Here is an 18,216-nt window from a genome sequence, read left to right on the forward strand (position 1 = left end):
AGAGAGAGAGAGAAACAGAAACAGATATGTGTGTGAGAGAAAAAAAGGGGGGAGAGAGAGGAGAGAGAGAGAGAGGGAGAGAGATGACACAGATGTACACTAATTATTCCTAGATTTTAGGGAACTCCATGTTGGGCTTGCAAGAAAACTTGGTTATACATTTGTCTTGTCCGTGGAAGAATGCTAGGATTGAGACAGATGTATCTTTATTACCAGCCAGCATTTACAAGTATCCAGGTTTAATAATCTGCAAGAGTGTATACATATTTGTGTGCTGTCAATGTTTCAGGGGCTGGAAGCCTTTTCCCACAGACTGTGGAAGCAATTAGTGATTTGATTGACTAAGGGTCATCCATGCAGCTGACTGATTTTTTTTAAAAAAATCCATTGACTTTCATTACCTTCAATGACATTCCTGACTGCTTTTGAAATGCCTGCTGAGACATGACATAAAAATGCCTATTAAAGTGATATTAAAAATAAAATCTTTCATAGCAAGTAGTCTCTTCACGTTTCCTCTAATAACGGTGGGAATCATCTTTGCAATGCATTAGCTCTACTAGGATACCAGATCTTCCCACCTACATCTTGCTGGCCTTTCTTCACCCTTTCTTTCTTTCTTTCTTTCTTTCTTTCTTTCTTTCTTTCTTTCTTTCTTTCTTTCTTTCTTTCTTTCTTTCTTTCTTTTTCCATAGAGCACTAGGCTAAATCATGCCTTTTGCACAGCAGCTTTCTTAAACCATGTTTCTTGAAAATGAAAGTGTTGTGTAGTGGGTTCTGGAGAGCAGGAAGGACACCGAGATGATTAGTACAACATAACAGCTCTTTATTTGGTGGAAGTGACTGTACTGGGGGAATAGGGGCTACCTGCACTCCTTATATACAGTACCTGGCCAGTACCTGGCCAGGTACACAACCAACCAATCGGATTGAACCTCTGCTTCCCGCCAAAGCTGCCTCCCGCCAAAACAGTTACAGTTCAACGCCTCCTGGTAGTGACTCTTATGCAAGTGCTTTAGTTGTTCCTAAAAGCCTAATACATAACACCCCTTTCCCCTTAAGGATGAAACAATACACATCAACAACTATTACGTTCATGACAACCAATCTTCCCAATGGACCTAGCCATCCGGCTTCCCTTATTTGCGCACATAGTCATTGAGGTACGCGGGTGGCCTATGGGACCGAGATGAACGTCTTAGGGTTTCTTCCCCCTTGTGGGCTGGCACCTTACTCAGTGTATCCTGGAAGTCCAAGTTCTCCTGAACTGGAGAGTCAGCAGGTAAGCTCTGGCTGACCGTTCCAGGTAGACCCACCCCATAGTCAGACCCTGTGGCAGGGTTAGCCCCATGGTCCTGGGAGGGTCGCTATCCTGGTTGATCGGGGTTTTCCCGATGCAGCTCGGACACAGTTGTTTGTTGGTGGTGCTGGTAGGGGGGATGTGAGCTAGCTTGTGTGCCAGCCTGAAAACTCAATGAGGGGTAATTCACCCCGTGGTCGCTTGGTGACCATTCTGGAACTCTTTTCCTTACTTGGTCTATGTGCCGTCTGACCTGATGACCCCCCCTCCACCCCTACTACATAAGATAAGGGCCCAGTTTTGTCAACCACCACCCCCGAAATCCACAAGTGACCCGGACCATAGTTCCTGGCTCAAACCAAGTCACCCGGGTGTAATTCTCTTGGAGTTTTGGGTTGCGCGGCCTCAGAAGCCACTCTGTCAGGGTGAAGCCTGTCAAATTTGGTGATGAGGCGTCTGCCCCAATGGAGCTCCACAGGACTCTTCTCCGTGGCTGTGCATGGTGTGGTGTGTTGTGATAATAGAAATTCCGCCAACCTGTGGTGCCAATCACCGACGATAATGCACCTGAATGCGTCCTTGGTTGTTCTCGCCATCCTTTCTGCTTGTCCATTAGTCGATGGGTGGAAGGGCGTGGATGTGGCGTGTCTAAACAAGTTTGCTCTCATAAAGGCCTGAAATTCAGCAGCGGTAAATTGAGCCCCATTATCTGATACCACAATGTCAGGCAGACCATGTGTGGCAAAAAGTCTCCTGAGCACTTGGATTGTTCTGGCCGTGGTCATATTTGGGACTGGCACTACCTCCAGCCATTTTGAGTGGCTGTCTACCACTATTAGGAAAAGCTGTCCTTGAAATGGACCAGCGTAGTCTATATGGACCCTGGACCAGGGTGTATGTGTTGCCTCCCATTTGTGGACAGGCGCTTGGGCATCTCAGGTCTGGACCTTTGGCAAGTGTAGCATCCCTGTACTTGCTCTTCCACTGCCTTATCTAACCCTGGCCACCAAAGATAGCTCCTTGCTAGAGCCTTCATGTGAACTATGCCAGGGTGCCCTTCATGTAGAGACTGCAGGACTCTATCTCTTAGTGTTGATGGTATAATAACCCTACTACTCCACAACAGGCATCCTTTATGTGCGGACAATTCATGCCTCCTTACAAAATATGCTTGGAATTCTGGGCCTGGACTTTTATCCTGCCACCTTGTGAATACCCAAGACTGAACTCTGCTCAGGATTTTGTCTGAGGCTGTCTCTGCTGCAACGTCCTTTGCATAGAGAGGGCACTCCAGTAGCTCTTGGATTGCCAGTATCTGTCCAGCTGGCACCGGATCTGGTTCTATGTTTGCTAGGGATAGCCTACTTAACCCATCTGCATGGCCCATTTCTTTCCCTGGCTTATGAATTAGTTTAAAATTGTAAGCCGATAGGAATATGGACCATCTGAGCATCCTAGGGGAGAGTATTTGTGGGGTTTGTTTGTCAGTGGTGAATAAGCCTAATAGAGGCTTATGGTCCGTAAACACTGTGAACTCCCTACCATACAGATAGTTGTGGAATTTTTTGACCCCAGCCACTATTGCCAGGGCTTCCTTGTCTATCTGTGCATGGTTCCTTTCTGCCCCTGACAAGGTTCTATAGTAGTAAGCTATGGGAACCTGTGTACCATTTCCCTCCAGATGGCTTAGCACTGCTCCCACTCCATATGGTGAAGCATCACAAGCAATGCAGATAGGCTTGGTTTCAATGAAATGGGTGACTGTGGACTTGTTGGACAGTACAGCCTTTAGGTCCTTGAAGCTTTTGTCATGGACCTTGATCCATTTCCATGCAGCTTTTTTATCTAGGAGTCAATGCAGGGGTTCAGCTATGGCTGCTTTGTGGGGTAGGAAGGACTGGTAAAAGTTTAATAATCCCAGAAAGGCTTGCAGTTCCGCCTTGTTCTTGGGAGTGGGGGCCATCTTAATTGCCTTCACTTTGGATTCTGTGGGATGAATCCCACTGGCATCGATCCTGAACCCCAAAAATTCTGTGGATGTAACCCCTATGCTGCATTTGTCTCTTTTTAGTTTGAGACCTGCAGAGCGAAGCCTTTTTAAAACTGCCTTAAGTCTGTCTGCTAACACTTCCTCTGTTTCTCCAGCAATGAGGACATCATCAAAATAAGGGCATACATCTTGGATGCCCTTAAGTGTTCGCTCCATTACCTCCTGAAAAATTCCTGGCGCTACACTTACTCCAAACTGTAGGCGGTTAACTCTGAAGGCTCCCTTATGAGTTGCAATTGTTTGTGCTGCTGCTGTCTCCATGGTAACTGGCAGCTGCTGATACACCTGCACGAGGTCTAGTTTAGCAAAGATGGCACCACCTTGGAGGAAAGCGAGAAGGTGGCTGACCGTTGGGACCGGGTAAGCGTGCTGGTTTAGGGCCTTATTGAGGGTGCATTTATAATCGGCACAGATACGGATCTCACCATTAGCTTTGAGGGGGGTGACTATCGGGGTCTCCCACTCTCCCCATCTGTCGGCTGCAGGACCCCCTGTTCTACTAGTTTGTCTAGCTTTTTCTATTTTGTGCTTGAGTGCAAAATGGACTCTCCTGGGTTTGATTCTAATGGGTGTGACACTGGGGTTTAATTTAAATGAAACGGGGGGCCCTGTGTACCTTCCCAGCTTACTATCGAATATGTCTGCAAACTCTTTGCAGACAGATTCGATGTTGTTTCCCTGCAAACTGTGGATGCCAGATATTACGATGCCCAATGCCTCAAACCAGTCCAACCCGACTAAACTGGCCCTACGGCCTTTGACTATGATAATATCCAAGTGCCCCTGAAACCTCTTAAACTGCACAGAAAGGGTGGCCTCCCCCTTAACTTTTACTGGGGCATTTTGGAAATCAGTTAACAAGATAGTGGAGGGCCTCAATTTAACCCACTGCTTGCTCTGGCCGCAAACAAGTTTAAATGTCTTGTCGGAAATAATCGAGACTGCAGAGCCAGAGTCTAGCTCCATTTTACAACGAATGCCTTGTAAATGGACTTCCAATTTTAGTTTGGGTTTAAGCGGCTGGCGGGCCCCAGTTCGGCAGATGGCCCTCCGGCTTTCGAAAAAACCCACGTTTCTCGAGCTCCGGGCCCCGGTACCTATCCCCGATGAGTTCTCCGACTGTTGCTTGGGTAGGCCCTCTCGGAAACAGCTACGGCAGACCACTGCGATGTGGCCCAATTTTCTGCAGGCCCAACACGTGGCCGACTGGAACTTGCAGATCACCCGTGGGTGGTTGCCTCCGCAGCCTCCGCATTTCGGGGAGGGAGCTGCCTTCTGCTGGCTCTCCCTGTGTTTGCATCGTCGATCCCGTTGTTCCGTTTTCTGCTGGATCTGGTCGATGTCAGTTTCTTCCTTGTCTGTGAGCTGGCCGTACGTAGCGCCTTCGTAATGTATTGCTTCCTCTGGGCTGCTGGGCAGGGGAATCTGTACCGCTTGCACCGCGCCTCCGGCTGCCTCGTCGGCCAAGATCTCATCTTGAGCGTCTTGGAGAGTTATATCGGGCCTTGCGAAAAGCCTCTGTTGCAGTTGCTTATCTCTTAGGCCAGACACCAGCCTGTCACGCAGTCTCTTGTCCAGGTTGGAGAACTTGCAGAGGCGGGCAGCCTGTCACAAGGCCGTGATGAACTCCGACGCAGATTCCCCCGGCTGTTGTACCTTCTGGTAAAACCAGAACTGCCAGGCCAGCTCGGACATTCTGGGCTTGAAATGCCCATTCAGCTTTTGCGTGAGGTCTCTGTATGAGACAGTTTCGATTGGCGTTGGTGCGAATAGGCTTTCGGCCAAGTCGAATGTGGCAGGCCCGCTTATGCAAAGCAAGATCGCCACTTTTAGGCCGTCCTCGGCTATTTGGTTTGCCTGGAGATAGTTCTCGACTTGCCCCAGGTGTGATGGCCACCGTTCGGGATGGTGGATGTCAAATTCTCTGGGCTGGCCGACCTTCGGCATCTTCTTCCTCTTGTTCTCAGATCCTGCTCCGCCAACTCAGACGGTTGGTTCTGAGTATGTGTGGCCGCTAGCGTGGTGACTAGCCGGCTGTAGAAGGGAGGGGGGAAGATACCTATTTCCTCCAGCACACGAAGCCATCCCCTCGTGAATTCAGCTCTTTAAGGCAAAGCAGGATCCCACCTTCATCACCACTGTTGTGTAGTGGGTTCTGGAGAGCAGGAAGGACACTGAGACGATGAGTACAACATAACAGCTCTTTATTTGGTGGAAGTGACTGTACTGGGGGAATATATATATATATATATATATATATATATATATATATATATATATATATATATATGACTGTACTGGGGGAATATATATATATATATATATATATATATATATATATATATATATATATATATATATATATATATATATATATATATATATATATATATATATATATATTCTACCTGACCAACCTTAGGAATTAAAACACTTTTAAAGTTATTGTTCTTGACACTGATTATACCAATTGAGTTCCTACTCATCTAATCTGTCTGCTGGAAATATAGGCCATGAAATCTCTTCTGAACAGTGTGTGACTCAGTACACAATTGTTCAGTAAAAAGGAAGAAGGATGACTCATCCAGGATAAATACAGCGAAGATTTGATACTCTAAAATGTCTCATATACTTCATTTCTAAACATATTTGAAGAATAAGATAGGGAAAAAATCTTTAGCACATTCTACACCTACATTGCTGGTGATATTAATTAAGAGTGATATTACTCAATCTAAGAATATTAATTATATCTAAACATAAATTGGAAAGGGCTTTTACATCTCTCTGAATCTTTGTATGGAATTGCATTCTGTGGCCTCTAATGCCACCTGTACACTCTGTATGAAGTCTACTATTCATTTACTGTATCTAGTAGAATCAGATCAACCATAAAGCAAGTTCCTTTCAAAAGTCCCCTTCTTTAGGGGTTTTTAAACTTGTTTAGGCTGTGGAAATTGTTATTTCTTGTTTCTTAGAACCCCCCGATGAGTTATCACAAATACAAATGCCCTCCTTAGCTGACAAATCCAACATTTCCCACTGTACCTTAGAAAAATTGCTATGGTCGCCCAGGGCTACATTCAAATGAACTTGCTCCCCCCTTTCCTCCCTCCGTTCCTTTTTAGCCTCTCACAGAACCCCATCCAACACTTGTATTTGCTGCAGACCCTGCTTTGCTGCACATTATATATCAAGCATATTATATGTCACTCATTCATTTAGACAGCAATATTTATATTTTTCTGAGGCAAAATCCTAGACATTTAGACTTTATGTCCTTTGGCCTTAGAGAAAGAAATCCAATTTAGATTTCCTCCCAAGGTTGGAGATCAGGAAGTAACAGTCTCCCCAAATTGCCAAAACGTTGAAATCAGAGGAATCCCAGCCTCTGTCTTGTCTTAGATTTAGCTGTTTGATTGATTTTCCCCCCCTTTTTCCCACCATTGGTTGTGCTGATTGGAGACAGTATTTAGTTCTTTGTTTTTTCTGTTTTTAAATCCCATATGCTGTAAAAGAATGAAGGAAATTAAAACCTCTCTCTTTGCTAGACACAACTGGAGAGAATCCAGAATCATCAGAACCACATCAAGGTATCTAACTTATAGATAAAATCACTCTGGTAAATACGCTGATTATAGGAGAGAGGAAATCTAAAGAATCTATTATGTGCTCTTTTCCAAGCTATATCTACATTAAATTGCTAACAATTTAATCTAGATATAGTCTGCTCTTTTCTTTCTTTCTTTCTTTCTTTCTTTCTTTCTTTCTTTCTTTCTTTCTTTCTTTCTTTCTTTCTTTCTTTCTTTGAATAAATCAAGTGTTGATCCATTAGTTCAGACAAGAATTGGTCAAGCAGCATGTCGCCTAAGCCTGACATTGCGGGCTAAGAAAGTGTAACTGATCCAAAGTCACCCACATAGTGTTCATGCCTAAGGCAGAACTGAAACTCAGTCTCTTTTACAAGCTGGTATCTTAACCACCTTCTGCCAACCTAGCAGTTCGAAAGCACGTAAAAATGCAAGTAGAAAAATAGGGACCACTACGGTGGGAAGGTAACAGCGTTCCGTGCGCCTTTGGCGTCTAGTCATGCCAGCCTCATGACCACGGAGATGTCTTCGGACAAGCGCTGGCTCTTCGGCTTTGAAACGGAGATGAGCACCGGCCCCTAGAGTCGGAAACGACTAGCACGCATGTGCAGGGGAACCTTTACCTTTATCTTAACCACTAGACCAAACTGGCTCTCGGTTTACTAAAATATATCTGCACAGACACAGACCCGCACAGAGACACATACAAATCTATAAAAGGGGTATGTGATATTTTACTATATATTTTAACTAGTTCCAAAACTTATTTTACCTTAAAATATACATTTATAAATTTATTTTGATACTTTTTGAGTTACAGAAGGCTGGTGAATTAGTACATTTAATTCGCACTTTAATGCAATACATCTGATTAGGTTTTCACTGTAATTAATATTCAGATTTCTCCAGCATTCTGGAGACGGTCTGGGTACTGAGCACCTACAAGAAAGACAACAGAAGCCAGAATGATTTTGAATAGATCCATATGACTTTAAGTTCAGACCATCTACCCTGCCACAGGTAACATGTACCACAGCACAGAAGTACACAGGACATTTTGTGGTGGCTTTGACTCTGGCTGAGCCTCTAAGACCTTTCATTTGACTACCGACTTACGACTATTCAACTTACAACTATTCATTCAGCAACGGTTGAAGTAACAATGGCACTCAATGGTGGTTATGACCAGTTTTTGAAATTCCCTTCTGACTGGTATGCCTTGTATACCCTCACTTAACAATGGAAATTCCAGTCCCAGTTGCTGTTGTCACTTGAGGACTACCCGTAATCAGTGTTGCACAATCACAAGAGCTTTCTCAGAATTATTCCAGGGAAGGAAACCTATGAAGTGTTAATAGCACTTTACAAAGCCTTGGTAAGGCCACACTTGGAATACTGCATCCAGTTTTGGTCGCCGTGATGCAAAAAAGATGTTGAGAGTCTAGAAAGAGTGCAGAGAAGAGCAACAAAGATGATCAGGGGACTGGAGGCTAAAACATAAAGAACAGTTGCTGGAATTGTGTATGTCTACTTTAATGAAAAGAAGGATTAGAGGTGACATGATACTAGTGTTCCAATATTTCAGGGGTTACCACAAAGAAAAGGCAGTCAAGCTATTCTCCAAAGCACCTAAAGGCAGGACAAGAAGCAATCGATAGAAACTAAGCAAGTAAAAAAGCAGCCTAGAAGTAAGAAGAAATTTCTTATAGTTAGAACAATTAATCAGTGGAACAACTTGCCCCCAGAAGTTGTGATGCTCCAACACTGGAAGTTTTAAAGAAGAGATTGGACAATCATTTGTCTGAAATGGTATAGGGTCTCCTGCCTGAGCAGATGGTTGACTAGAAAACTTCCAAGGTCCCTTCCACCTCTGTTATTGTGTTATTCTGTTATTTACCCTGAAGCTAACATGCTGCTTATTTTCCCAAATGAAGAGATGCTTGGAGACCATGATACAGAATGTACTTTCTTTCTAATATTTTGCTTCATTTAAAATTAAACAAAAAGCATAATAAAATCAAACAAGTTTCTTAGAGCAGGCAGCAGAATCATTGATTCCAGATAAGATTTCTGTTGAGCTCTCAGGTCTCAGAATACAAGAAGTGGCGATCAGTCCATCCACATATCAACTTGTTCTTCTGAAGATCCAGTTCCCATTGGCTCCATAAGATGATCTATAGTGAAAACCCTATACATACATACATACATACATACATACATACATACATACATACATACATACAAGACTTTCACATAAGCTGGAACCATGCTAGTATAGAAATATTTCTTGAACAAGGATGGTTGTGTGTAGCCCATTGGTACAAAATTCTTACTAATATTTCCAAATTGTTATTTCATCTATAAATTCAGAACTTGAATATAGATTTTTTCCCCTGTCATTTCCTACTAGCCGGAGCCTATCCTCTTTTCAATCAGACTTGTACTTCTTTCATTCCTAACTATTTTTTGTAAAATGTCCAGCCAACAATTTGTCTAAAATGGTATAGGGTTTCCTGCCAGAGCAGGGGGTTGGACTGGAAGACCTCTAAGTTCTCTTCCAACTCTGTAATTCTGTTATATGAACAACTGCTGCATGAAGAAGGCTTTTCTTAATTTTTACTCAGTGTAAGCATAACCAGAACCTGATGTCATAGTAACCCTGAAATACCTTAAGGGCAACACAGTATGTGTCATTCTCCCATATGAATATTTTTAAAAGGTCCTTATTGAGAAAGAGCTAGAAAAAACAAGGTCCCTTTCAAAATTAAAAAAAAATTGCAATAAAGTAGGTGGGAGAATTATTTTGAGAAATACTTAACTAAATTATGTTCCCAGGTGATTACAGGCAACTAAATTTTTGACTGTTTTTTAAAGCAGGCTTTAAATCAACTGATCATAAGCGCATCCAATTATTTTAAAACAAAGTTTAATGGTTATAACCTAAGGCTATATCACCGAATAGCCCATTAGTATGATTTAGACTCTCTGCATTGTCTTTTTTTACCTCACATTTCTTCAGGGTACCTCTTCTTAGTAATGCCACTTTGCTTCCTGTTTAAGGAACTTTATACACATTCTCCTTTGCATCCTACCTGCCTCATTTCTTTGTAATTATGATGCTTGAAATCTAGGTTGTCTGTTGTAGTCATTTCATTTCTTCTGTGATAATAATTGTTTGGGTCTGTAATTAAAAAAAGATAAATATTTTTCAGAAAGAAAGAGTAATATTTTTACCATGATCATTCACAAAACAGTTGTTGAATGATAATAACATAGATCTTGTTGTAATAGTGAACTGATTAGAATAGTCAAAATGGTGATTGAAAATCCCTACACAGACTGCAGGTGACAATTCAACAGCCTATTCCATATTTCAATTTATTTTTGCTTTAGAATGAAGAACCTTACTCTTCAGATATAAGATTCATATCTACATTGAAACCACCAGAATCTTTGTTATAATCCACATCATGTTATTTATATATGCTTATCTATATATTTGATTAACCTTAACATTTAGCTTAGGAATATATATCAGAAGCTAATACTAGATAAATTTATCCAGTACAATGATGTTTATATGTCATGTATAAAATGAACAAAATTTTCAGTGATCTGTGAAGTACAAAAATAGACTTAGCTTCTTCTAGGGATATGTCAATATTTAATCATCAGTTAGATCTTTTACATAATTGACAGTAGTATAGGGATACAACTTTATATAACTGGTCCACTCTGGTTTTTTTATTCTCACTCAATATTTTTATATCTTTGCAATGCCAGTATAAAGTAGAGATAACATAGAAACTGATATAGATTTATCAACTACTGTACATATTGTTAAATCCATAGAGGACCATTTCAAAATGAGAAGTCTAATTGGACACCTTACTTAATTCTTACATATAAAGTTATCTCAAAAAGTCACTGCATCGAATTACAATAGCAATTTTCACTACAGATGGACTGGGGCCAAAAATTGAAGTCTATGAGTCTAATCACATACTTCTTAGGTTATGCCATTAATATTCTTTCCAACATCAAGAAAAATAAGTCAAGAAAATACTGAAAACCAATCAAATCCAGATATAGATCCTTACAATAAGGGCAAAAATCTCTGTGGATATTTTTGTGGAATAAATAGTGGGGGGGGGGGGAATTATCCAGAGTTGCTTCAACAGTGAGATGGGTGGCATATAAATTTAAACCAACCAACCAATCAATCAATATCTTTTCCAGGCTACTGCAAATTATGTCTTATTATGTATCTATTTGTAGAATAAAAAAACCAAGAAAGAATATGAACAGCTACTGTGTGTGTACCTTTTCTAGTTTCTTCATGTATTATTAACTCTAATAAAAAGCTATAATGGAAAAAATCCCCCTTATAATTTATGGAAATAATTCTACCTTCTATTTTTTTAATGACTTAGCACTCTAAGTAGATCAGATTTTTCAGAAATTCAGAATGATGGATGGCTGCTAACTAGTGCTTTGTTTGGAGCTGTGTCCAATTCCGCAAAGTCAAATGGTACAATAAAAGATAAATGGAATATCTTGGCTAGCTGGACAAAATGGAAAGGAGAAAAATTCCTGGTTTGCCCTATTATGTAGGTAATCCTTGACTTACGTCCACAATGGAGCCCAAAATTTATGTTGCTAAGTGAGACATTTCTTAAGCGAGTATCACCCCATTTTCAACCTTTCTTGCCACAACTGTTAGGTGCATCACTATACTTGTTAAGTTAGTAATACAGTTGTTAAGTGAATCTGGCTTCCCCATTCACTTTGCTTGTCAGACATCGTAACTGTCATAAATATGAGTCCATTGCCAAGCATCTGAAGTTTAATCACATGACCATGGGGATGCTGCAATGGTCATGCTAAAAACAGTTAAAGGTCACTTTTTTCAATGCCGTTTCAAACTTGAACAGTCACTAAATGAAGAGTTGTAAGTCGAGGACAACCTGTACTGTATCATTTTTTGACAGCATATCTAAGAAGTTCAGAACATCCTTAATATCCCATCTGGTTCAAAAAGATTCAGCAGGGTTTGGACTAGAAGACCTCCAAGGTCCCTTCCAACTCTATTGTTGTTGTTGTTGTTGTTGTTGTTGTTGTTGTTGTTGTTGTTATGCTCTGTGGAATAAATATAGTATGCTTTATGCCAAGTCTGGTGCTAAGCATGGCTTTACCTGGGAGAGGGCAGCCTAGGATCTCAAGTCTCATGCACACATTTCCTTCCTCATACCAGGATTGAGGGTTTATCCGCAGGTAACGTGCCACAAGGGGCGCCGGCAACTCATTAAGGACCGGGATTTCCTTTTCACTGTTGCCTTCAAAAAGCTATTTTAAAACACAGAGAAGGGGCATTGTTAATAACAGAAACTGAAAGCTGAGAAAAGTTAGAAGGAGAATTAAGTATTTCATGGACCAACCAAAGAAAATATTATTCCTAGGCCCATTTTCTTCAGTTTAAATGGAGCCTCTTTTGAGGCAAAATTAAAATGGATTACTGTGTTTGAGAGAAACTTCCTTCCCTCATCTTCCTTGTCTTCACATTAACTTGCAAGGTAGCATATTACTGCTTTGCAAGTTAAGGGGGGAAAAATATGCCTCCAACAAAACATCACCTGAGTCTGTGCCTTTTCGTGAGGAATCTACCTTTGGGTAGAGTGAGTGCTGCATATAGCCTTGAAAAGGGATACTTAGGGCTCTACCTCCTTAGACCAGGGGTCTGCAACCTTGACAGCTTGAAGACTTGTGGACTTCAGCTCCATACCTGACTGAGGAATTCCGGGAGCTGAAGTCCACAAGTCTTAAAGTTATCAAGGTTGTGGACCCCTGCCTTAGACAAAGGGAATGCCACCAGCTGAATAAATATGGATTATGAGAATATAGCAGTGAAACAAATGGAAAACATTTTTTTTAACCAAGCAGTATTGGGGGAAAAACATTGTCAATCCAATTCAGTTTGAAAGTACAGGTAGTCCTCCACTTACAGCCGCAAATGAACTCAAAATTTACGTCGCTAAGTGAGAAATTTGCTAAGTCAGTTTTGCCCCACTTTTTTGTGGGGCAACACTTAAGAGTCATTAAGTGAATCACTGCAGTTGTTAAATTAGTAGCCTGGTTGTTAAATGAATCTGGCTTCCCCATTATCTTTGCTTGTCAGAATGTGGCAAAGGATGGTCACGTGACCCTGGGATACTGCAACCGTCATAAATGTGAGTCAGTTGTCAAGCATCTGAATGTAAATCACATGACCACAGGGATGCTGCAATGGTCATAAGTCTGAAAAAATGGTCATAAGTCAATTTTTTCAATGCCGTTGTAACTTTGAATGGTCACTAAGTGAACAGTTGTAAGTAGAGAACTACCTGTATTCTATATTTTGGCTTTTCGCTGATGACACAGTATCAGTGAAATGAGAACTAGGAGAGATCACAAACAGAGGGATGGTGATGGCATAAACCAGGGGTCTTCAAACTTGTCCCTTTTATGACTTATGGACTTCAACTCCCAGAATTCCTCAGCCAGGCACGCTGGCTGAGGAATTCTGGGAGTTGAGGTCCACAAGTCATAAAAGGGAGAAGTTTGAAGACCCCTGGCATTAACCCTTGTTTGGGTCTTAGACCGCAGACTTTCAGAAGGTAATGAAAGCTGTCCAAGAAAACAACGCACAGAATTGTTTAGATATTTCAGAGGATGCTTTTATTGATATAAATCTACTTCAGGAACATAAAACATAGATTAAATATCTTGTGCTTTGTGCAAGAATATTTTTACAGTTTGGGAGAAAAGGTATTATGCTTGTAATTATATATATATATATATATATAAACTGTGAGCATTAAATAAATATTAAATTACATAGGATAGGGAAGGGAAACTGTTGCTGAACCCACTTGAGCTATCTGGCAAGGAAAAGCTCACAAAAGCTTATGAGTTTTAATAAAATGTATTAGTTGGGAAAGGTACAGACTTCTGATCCGAAAAAGTAGGTCAAACTAGGATAGATAGTGTCAGAGTAGAACAAAAACAAAAAAAAAACAAATTATATCTAAAGTTATAAATTTAAAATACTCCACAGCTTTCTTAATTCTGTCACATTAGGCAGCTTTGGAGGAGGCTGTATGAACTTTGAAACTATAGGTTGTAAAACTTGCTTTAGATCTCTTCCAAGACTGCTATTTGCACTTCATCTATGGGAAAATTAACATAAAAAAGTCAGCAGAAGAAAAAATATATATCCAGATCAATTGCAGGTAATTGACTCTACATACTACTGGTTCTTCTACTTAAATTAAATAATTGCATTTTCTCTTAGATGTTATATTAGTTCTATTACTGTGCTTATTATTATAATAGGCATGCATTCATACTCTACTCTTTGATAATTTGTGGCACAAATGTTTGTTCTGTTACAGTGAACAATGTATGAGTTGCCTTTTTTGGGTAAAAAAATTGTAATTGAATGTATAGAATGGCCATGATTATTCTTAATTCAAACAGTGCAGTGAACTCATCATAAGCAATACAGTATGGAATGATGGAAGCCCAAACATTTATCCCATTTCTCCATTTTCAAGAATCTTTTCTGTCTTGAATATACTGTTAATGGAGACGTTCCTAATCTAGGGGTGTCTAAAAAAATAATAATGCACCACGGTCAGAATATAAATTCACCATTTACAAATATTGCAAACTGTAACAGACTTTGAAAAGTCTGGAGTATTGCATTAGCCATAATAAAACTTATAGGGAAACTGGAAACATGCATATCTCTCTTGTAGAGCTCAGTGTTCTTGTTCATAAGACTTTATTACCTGAACTGGGTGTCTGTTGAAAAACAAAAATGGCAGGCAAGAGATTTAATGAATCTTTGAGTAGCCTAAACTTCACTTGAGATTTTTTTCCCCCTAACAAATAGGCTTGTATTTTTGAGATTGATTAGAAAGATTTTGTAAACTGCTTTAACTACTTGACCTGATCTATGTGGAAGGTGTATGTAATGGTCTTCAATAGTGAAGTTCAAAATTAAGCATCCACTATTCTTAATTTCACTAAGATCTGGTTATTTACAGGCTTTCTGATCATTTCATCTGGCTAGCTTCTGATGGTTCTCTAAAATTTGGTGAGGTGAATGGTGAAATTAAGCCATCTTACTAATAGGGATATGACTGCTGAATGGGCATAAGCAGTTAAGATATTTCTTGGGACACTAACCATATCTCCAGAACCATTTTTGACAGTGATCCATTCATGACTGTCATTGCTCACCATAACTCTGAAAGATGTTACCCAGTCACTCCTAGAAAGAAACAGAGGATGGTTTTCTTAAATTATTATTATTATTAATGCATTGTATCTGCTTTCTAAAGAATATCAAAGCCCACCTTATTTTGCAGCATGTTATTTTCAGTTTGATGGGACAATTATAGTAATTTAATTGCTTGCTTCCTTAAGGATGCTTCTATTTATATATCTGTTGGCAGCATTTATATATCATCTGCTAGTTCTTTGAAAAGAAAAAAAAATAGAACTACAAAATTAAAACATGCAACATAAATGGAATACATAATGCCCAGACTCTAATAAGTACAGTGGTACCTTGGTACTTATCATTAATTGATTACAGGAGGCATGATGAGTGCCAAAAACAATGAATACCAAACAATTTTTTCTCATAGGAACAATGTAGGGTTAGAGTCACAAGGCAGCCGACACTGAGAAGTTCTAGCTTGTGCTTCAAGTACCAAACAAACAATGACTACCCGAACAAAATTTTCACATCAAAATGTGTTAAGTACCAAATTTGATTAGCTTCAAAGCAGTTGAGTACCAAGGTAGATGGGGGACATGACCAGGCTGAGTTTGAGGGAGGGGTCAAACATGTCATAAACACAACACTGTTATAAAGATCAATCTTATTTTTTCACTGAAATTCAGAAGCTCAGTCACCTCCTTAAATCTTAGTGATTTTTATAACACTACATTCATTTCAATATCGAACAAAAATAGAATACTAACTGGACAGACTTGTATTCTTTGGTTGAATGTTCCAATGTGCCAATCTCCTATTTATTGGAGTGGAGTTGACTTTTTTGTAACTACTCACATTATTTTATTATAAGCAATATATGTAAGATTTTAAGAATCTTTGCTACTGATTTAAAAGTACATAATATTCAATTTCCTCATTCCAAATTTTCATTCTAGAAAAGATTCCCTTTTATAGAAGGTGATTTTCCTTGTACTATTATAATAATTTGGTATGTCCCTCTTTGTAAGCAACATATCATACAACAATAAAACCATAGTACATATTATTATTCTATTATTGTTATTATTAATATATGCTATGCTTTGGAAAGAAAAAGCAGATTTGTCAATTTGTATTTAAAACTGGAATATACTGTAGGCTTTATGAACATAAATGTCTTCACATGGACATTTAATCATTGTCATGCAATATTTTAATGTTAATAGCCAATATCCCTTAAACCTTTTATTTATCTCCTATGTGTGCAAAATTTCCAAAGAAAGGACTGCACTAAATTGTTATTTCAAGAAACAAAAGATTGAAATCTTCACTATAAATTAATAAAGCTAGCAATTTCAAAGAAAATCAGTGAAGAATCATCCCTTTCTTTTCACAATACTAAAAATTATTGTCCTACCTAACTTTACAAAAAGATCTTTTTTGGTAATTATTTTATTAAAAGTAAATAACTCCCCACCTAAAGAAAGCAGCTTCCCAACCTCATTACAACAAGTAGACAAGTAAACAATTTCTTCACCTCCTCTTAATTCACAAATTTTAAACTTGTCACATATCCTAACCACAAGCAAATCAATAGGTAACATCTTCTTCAATCCAATTGTCAGGAAAAAGTTGCAGCACAGCTCTAAAATAAGAACATGAATTAACACGTACAGTATAAAACTTCCACATCTCAACTCTTTGCTGTAAAGCAAAATCCCATTTAAAAGGGGGGGAAAATGATCCCAATATCCTATTTAAAGCCAGTATTATTGCTTTCACCATATTGGTACCATTTTACATTTCCCTTATCTGCAGCCATGCCTGCTGAGAGTAGTGGAAGTACAATGCATGTGGCAGAAATAAGAAAGACTATAATAGTGCAGCCAGCAATATTAGAAGAGAGGCAATTAGCAGGTGAACCCAATCCACAATCCAAGGAAAGCAAAAATTAACTATGAAAGAGAGGGGGAAAAAATACTAAAAGACAAGTTGAAACCAAATCTGCCATCCCAAATAGTTTAAATATCACCCTTATTTAGATTTCCTATTTCTAAACCTCCCATCTCCCTAATTAACTAAATTAGATTGCTTCATTAATTAAAAGCTTAACATGGAAATTAATCAACCTCCTAAAGTCCATGAAAATTGAGGTGGTAAATAAATTCCATAAATAAATAAACTACTTGGATTTTTATTTTGATATTCATAAGTCAGCTGCAGGGTATAGTTAAAAAAAATCATTGGCCGTGACCAGGTAATACAGCTTCACCCATTGGGCACCATGCTTTTTTTCTACCATAATTTTCAGGTACACCTGTGTGTATATATAAATAATATGACTACAGGTAGTTCTTGACTTATGACCAGAATTGAGCTCAAATTTATGGTGTTAACTGAGACATGTGTAAAGTGAATTTTGCCCCATTTTACGACCTTTTTAGCCATGGTTGCTAAGAGAATTGTTGCAGTTGTTTAAATTAGTAACATGGTTGTTAAGTGAACCTGGTTTTCCCATTGACTTTGCTTTCAGTGTCTTTGTAACTTGAAACTCACAAAATGAATTGTTGTAAGTTGAGGACTATCTTTATACCATTCCTTTTGTATGTTTTAAAATGTTGAGTATCACTAAAAAGGATGTATCTCTCCTATCCTCCAGAGTTGTGCTAAGGTTTTTTGTGAACTTGTGAATTCAGTGTGTTATATTTAAGCAATATTTAAAAAGAACATTCACTAAGTTCAAAAAGGTCCTGAAAAAAACCTGCCATTTAAATAATAAACAACATACATGGAAATAATCCCACATTTCTTTGAAACTAGTCTCTCAGTTATAAAACTAGATACATTTCTTCCATTTATGAATATGAAAAAATGCAGAAGGAAAAAAACATTATATGCACAGAAGCAATGAATTCATTATTGAGGTTATTTTTAAGTGCTGAATATTTATTTATTTATTTGTTTGTTTGTTTGTTTGTTTGTTTGTTTGTTTGTTTGTTTGTTTGTTTGT

At 39.0% G+C, this 18,216-nt stretch overlaps 1 protein-coding gene across 1 annotated transcript in view; it reads right to left on the reverse strand.

Annotated features, from left to right (window-relative positions):
• CPXM2 (carboxypeptidase X, M14 family member 2) overlaps positions 1-18,216 on the reverse strand; it is a gene marked incomplete at its 3' end in the record, with an annotated part of 119,950 nt that overhangs the window by 35,153 nt on the left and 66,581 nt on the right. Inside the window, exons 5-7 of the mRNA XM_081328725.1 lie at positions 15,170-15,254; positions 12,136-12,286; positions 10,033-10,121 (exon numbers count right to left, since the gene is read on the reverse strand). Coding sequence (XP_081184851.1) covers positions 10,033-10,121; positions 12,136-12,286; positions 15,170-15,254 — 325 coding nt within the window. The remainder of the gene's footprint in view (positions 1-10,032; positions 10,122-12,135; positions 12,287-15,169; positions 15,255-18,216) is intronic.

The sequence above is a fragment of the Vipera berus genome, assembly GCF_964194415.1.
Source record: "Vipera berus genome assembly, chromosome: 5".
Lineage (NCBI taxonomy): Eukaryota > Metazoa > Chordata > Lepidosauria > Squamata > Viperidae > Vipera > Vipera berus.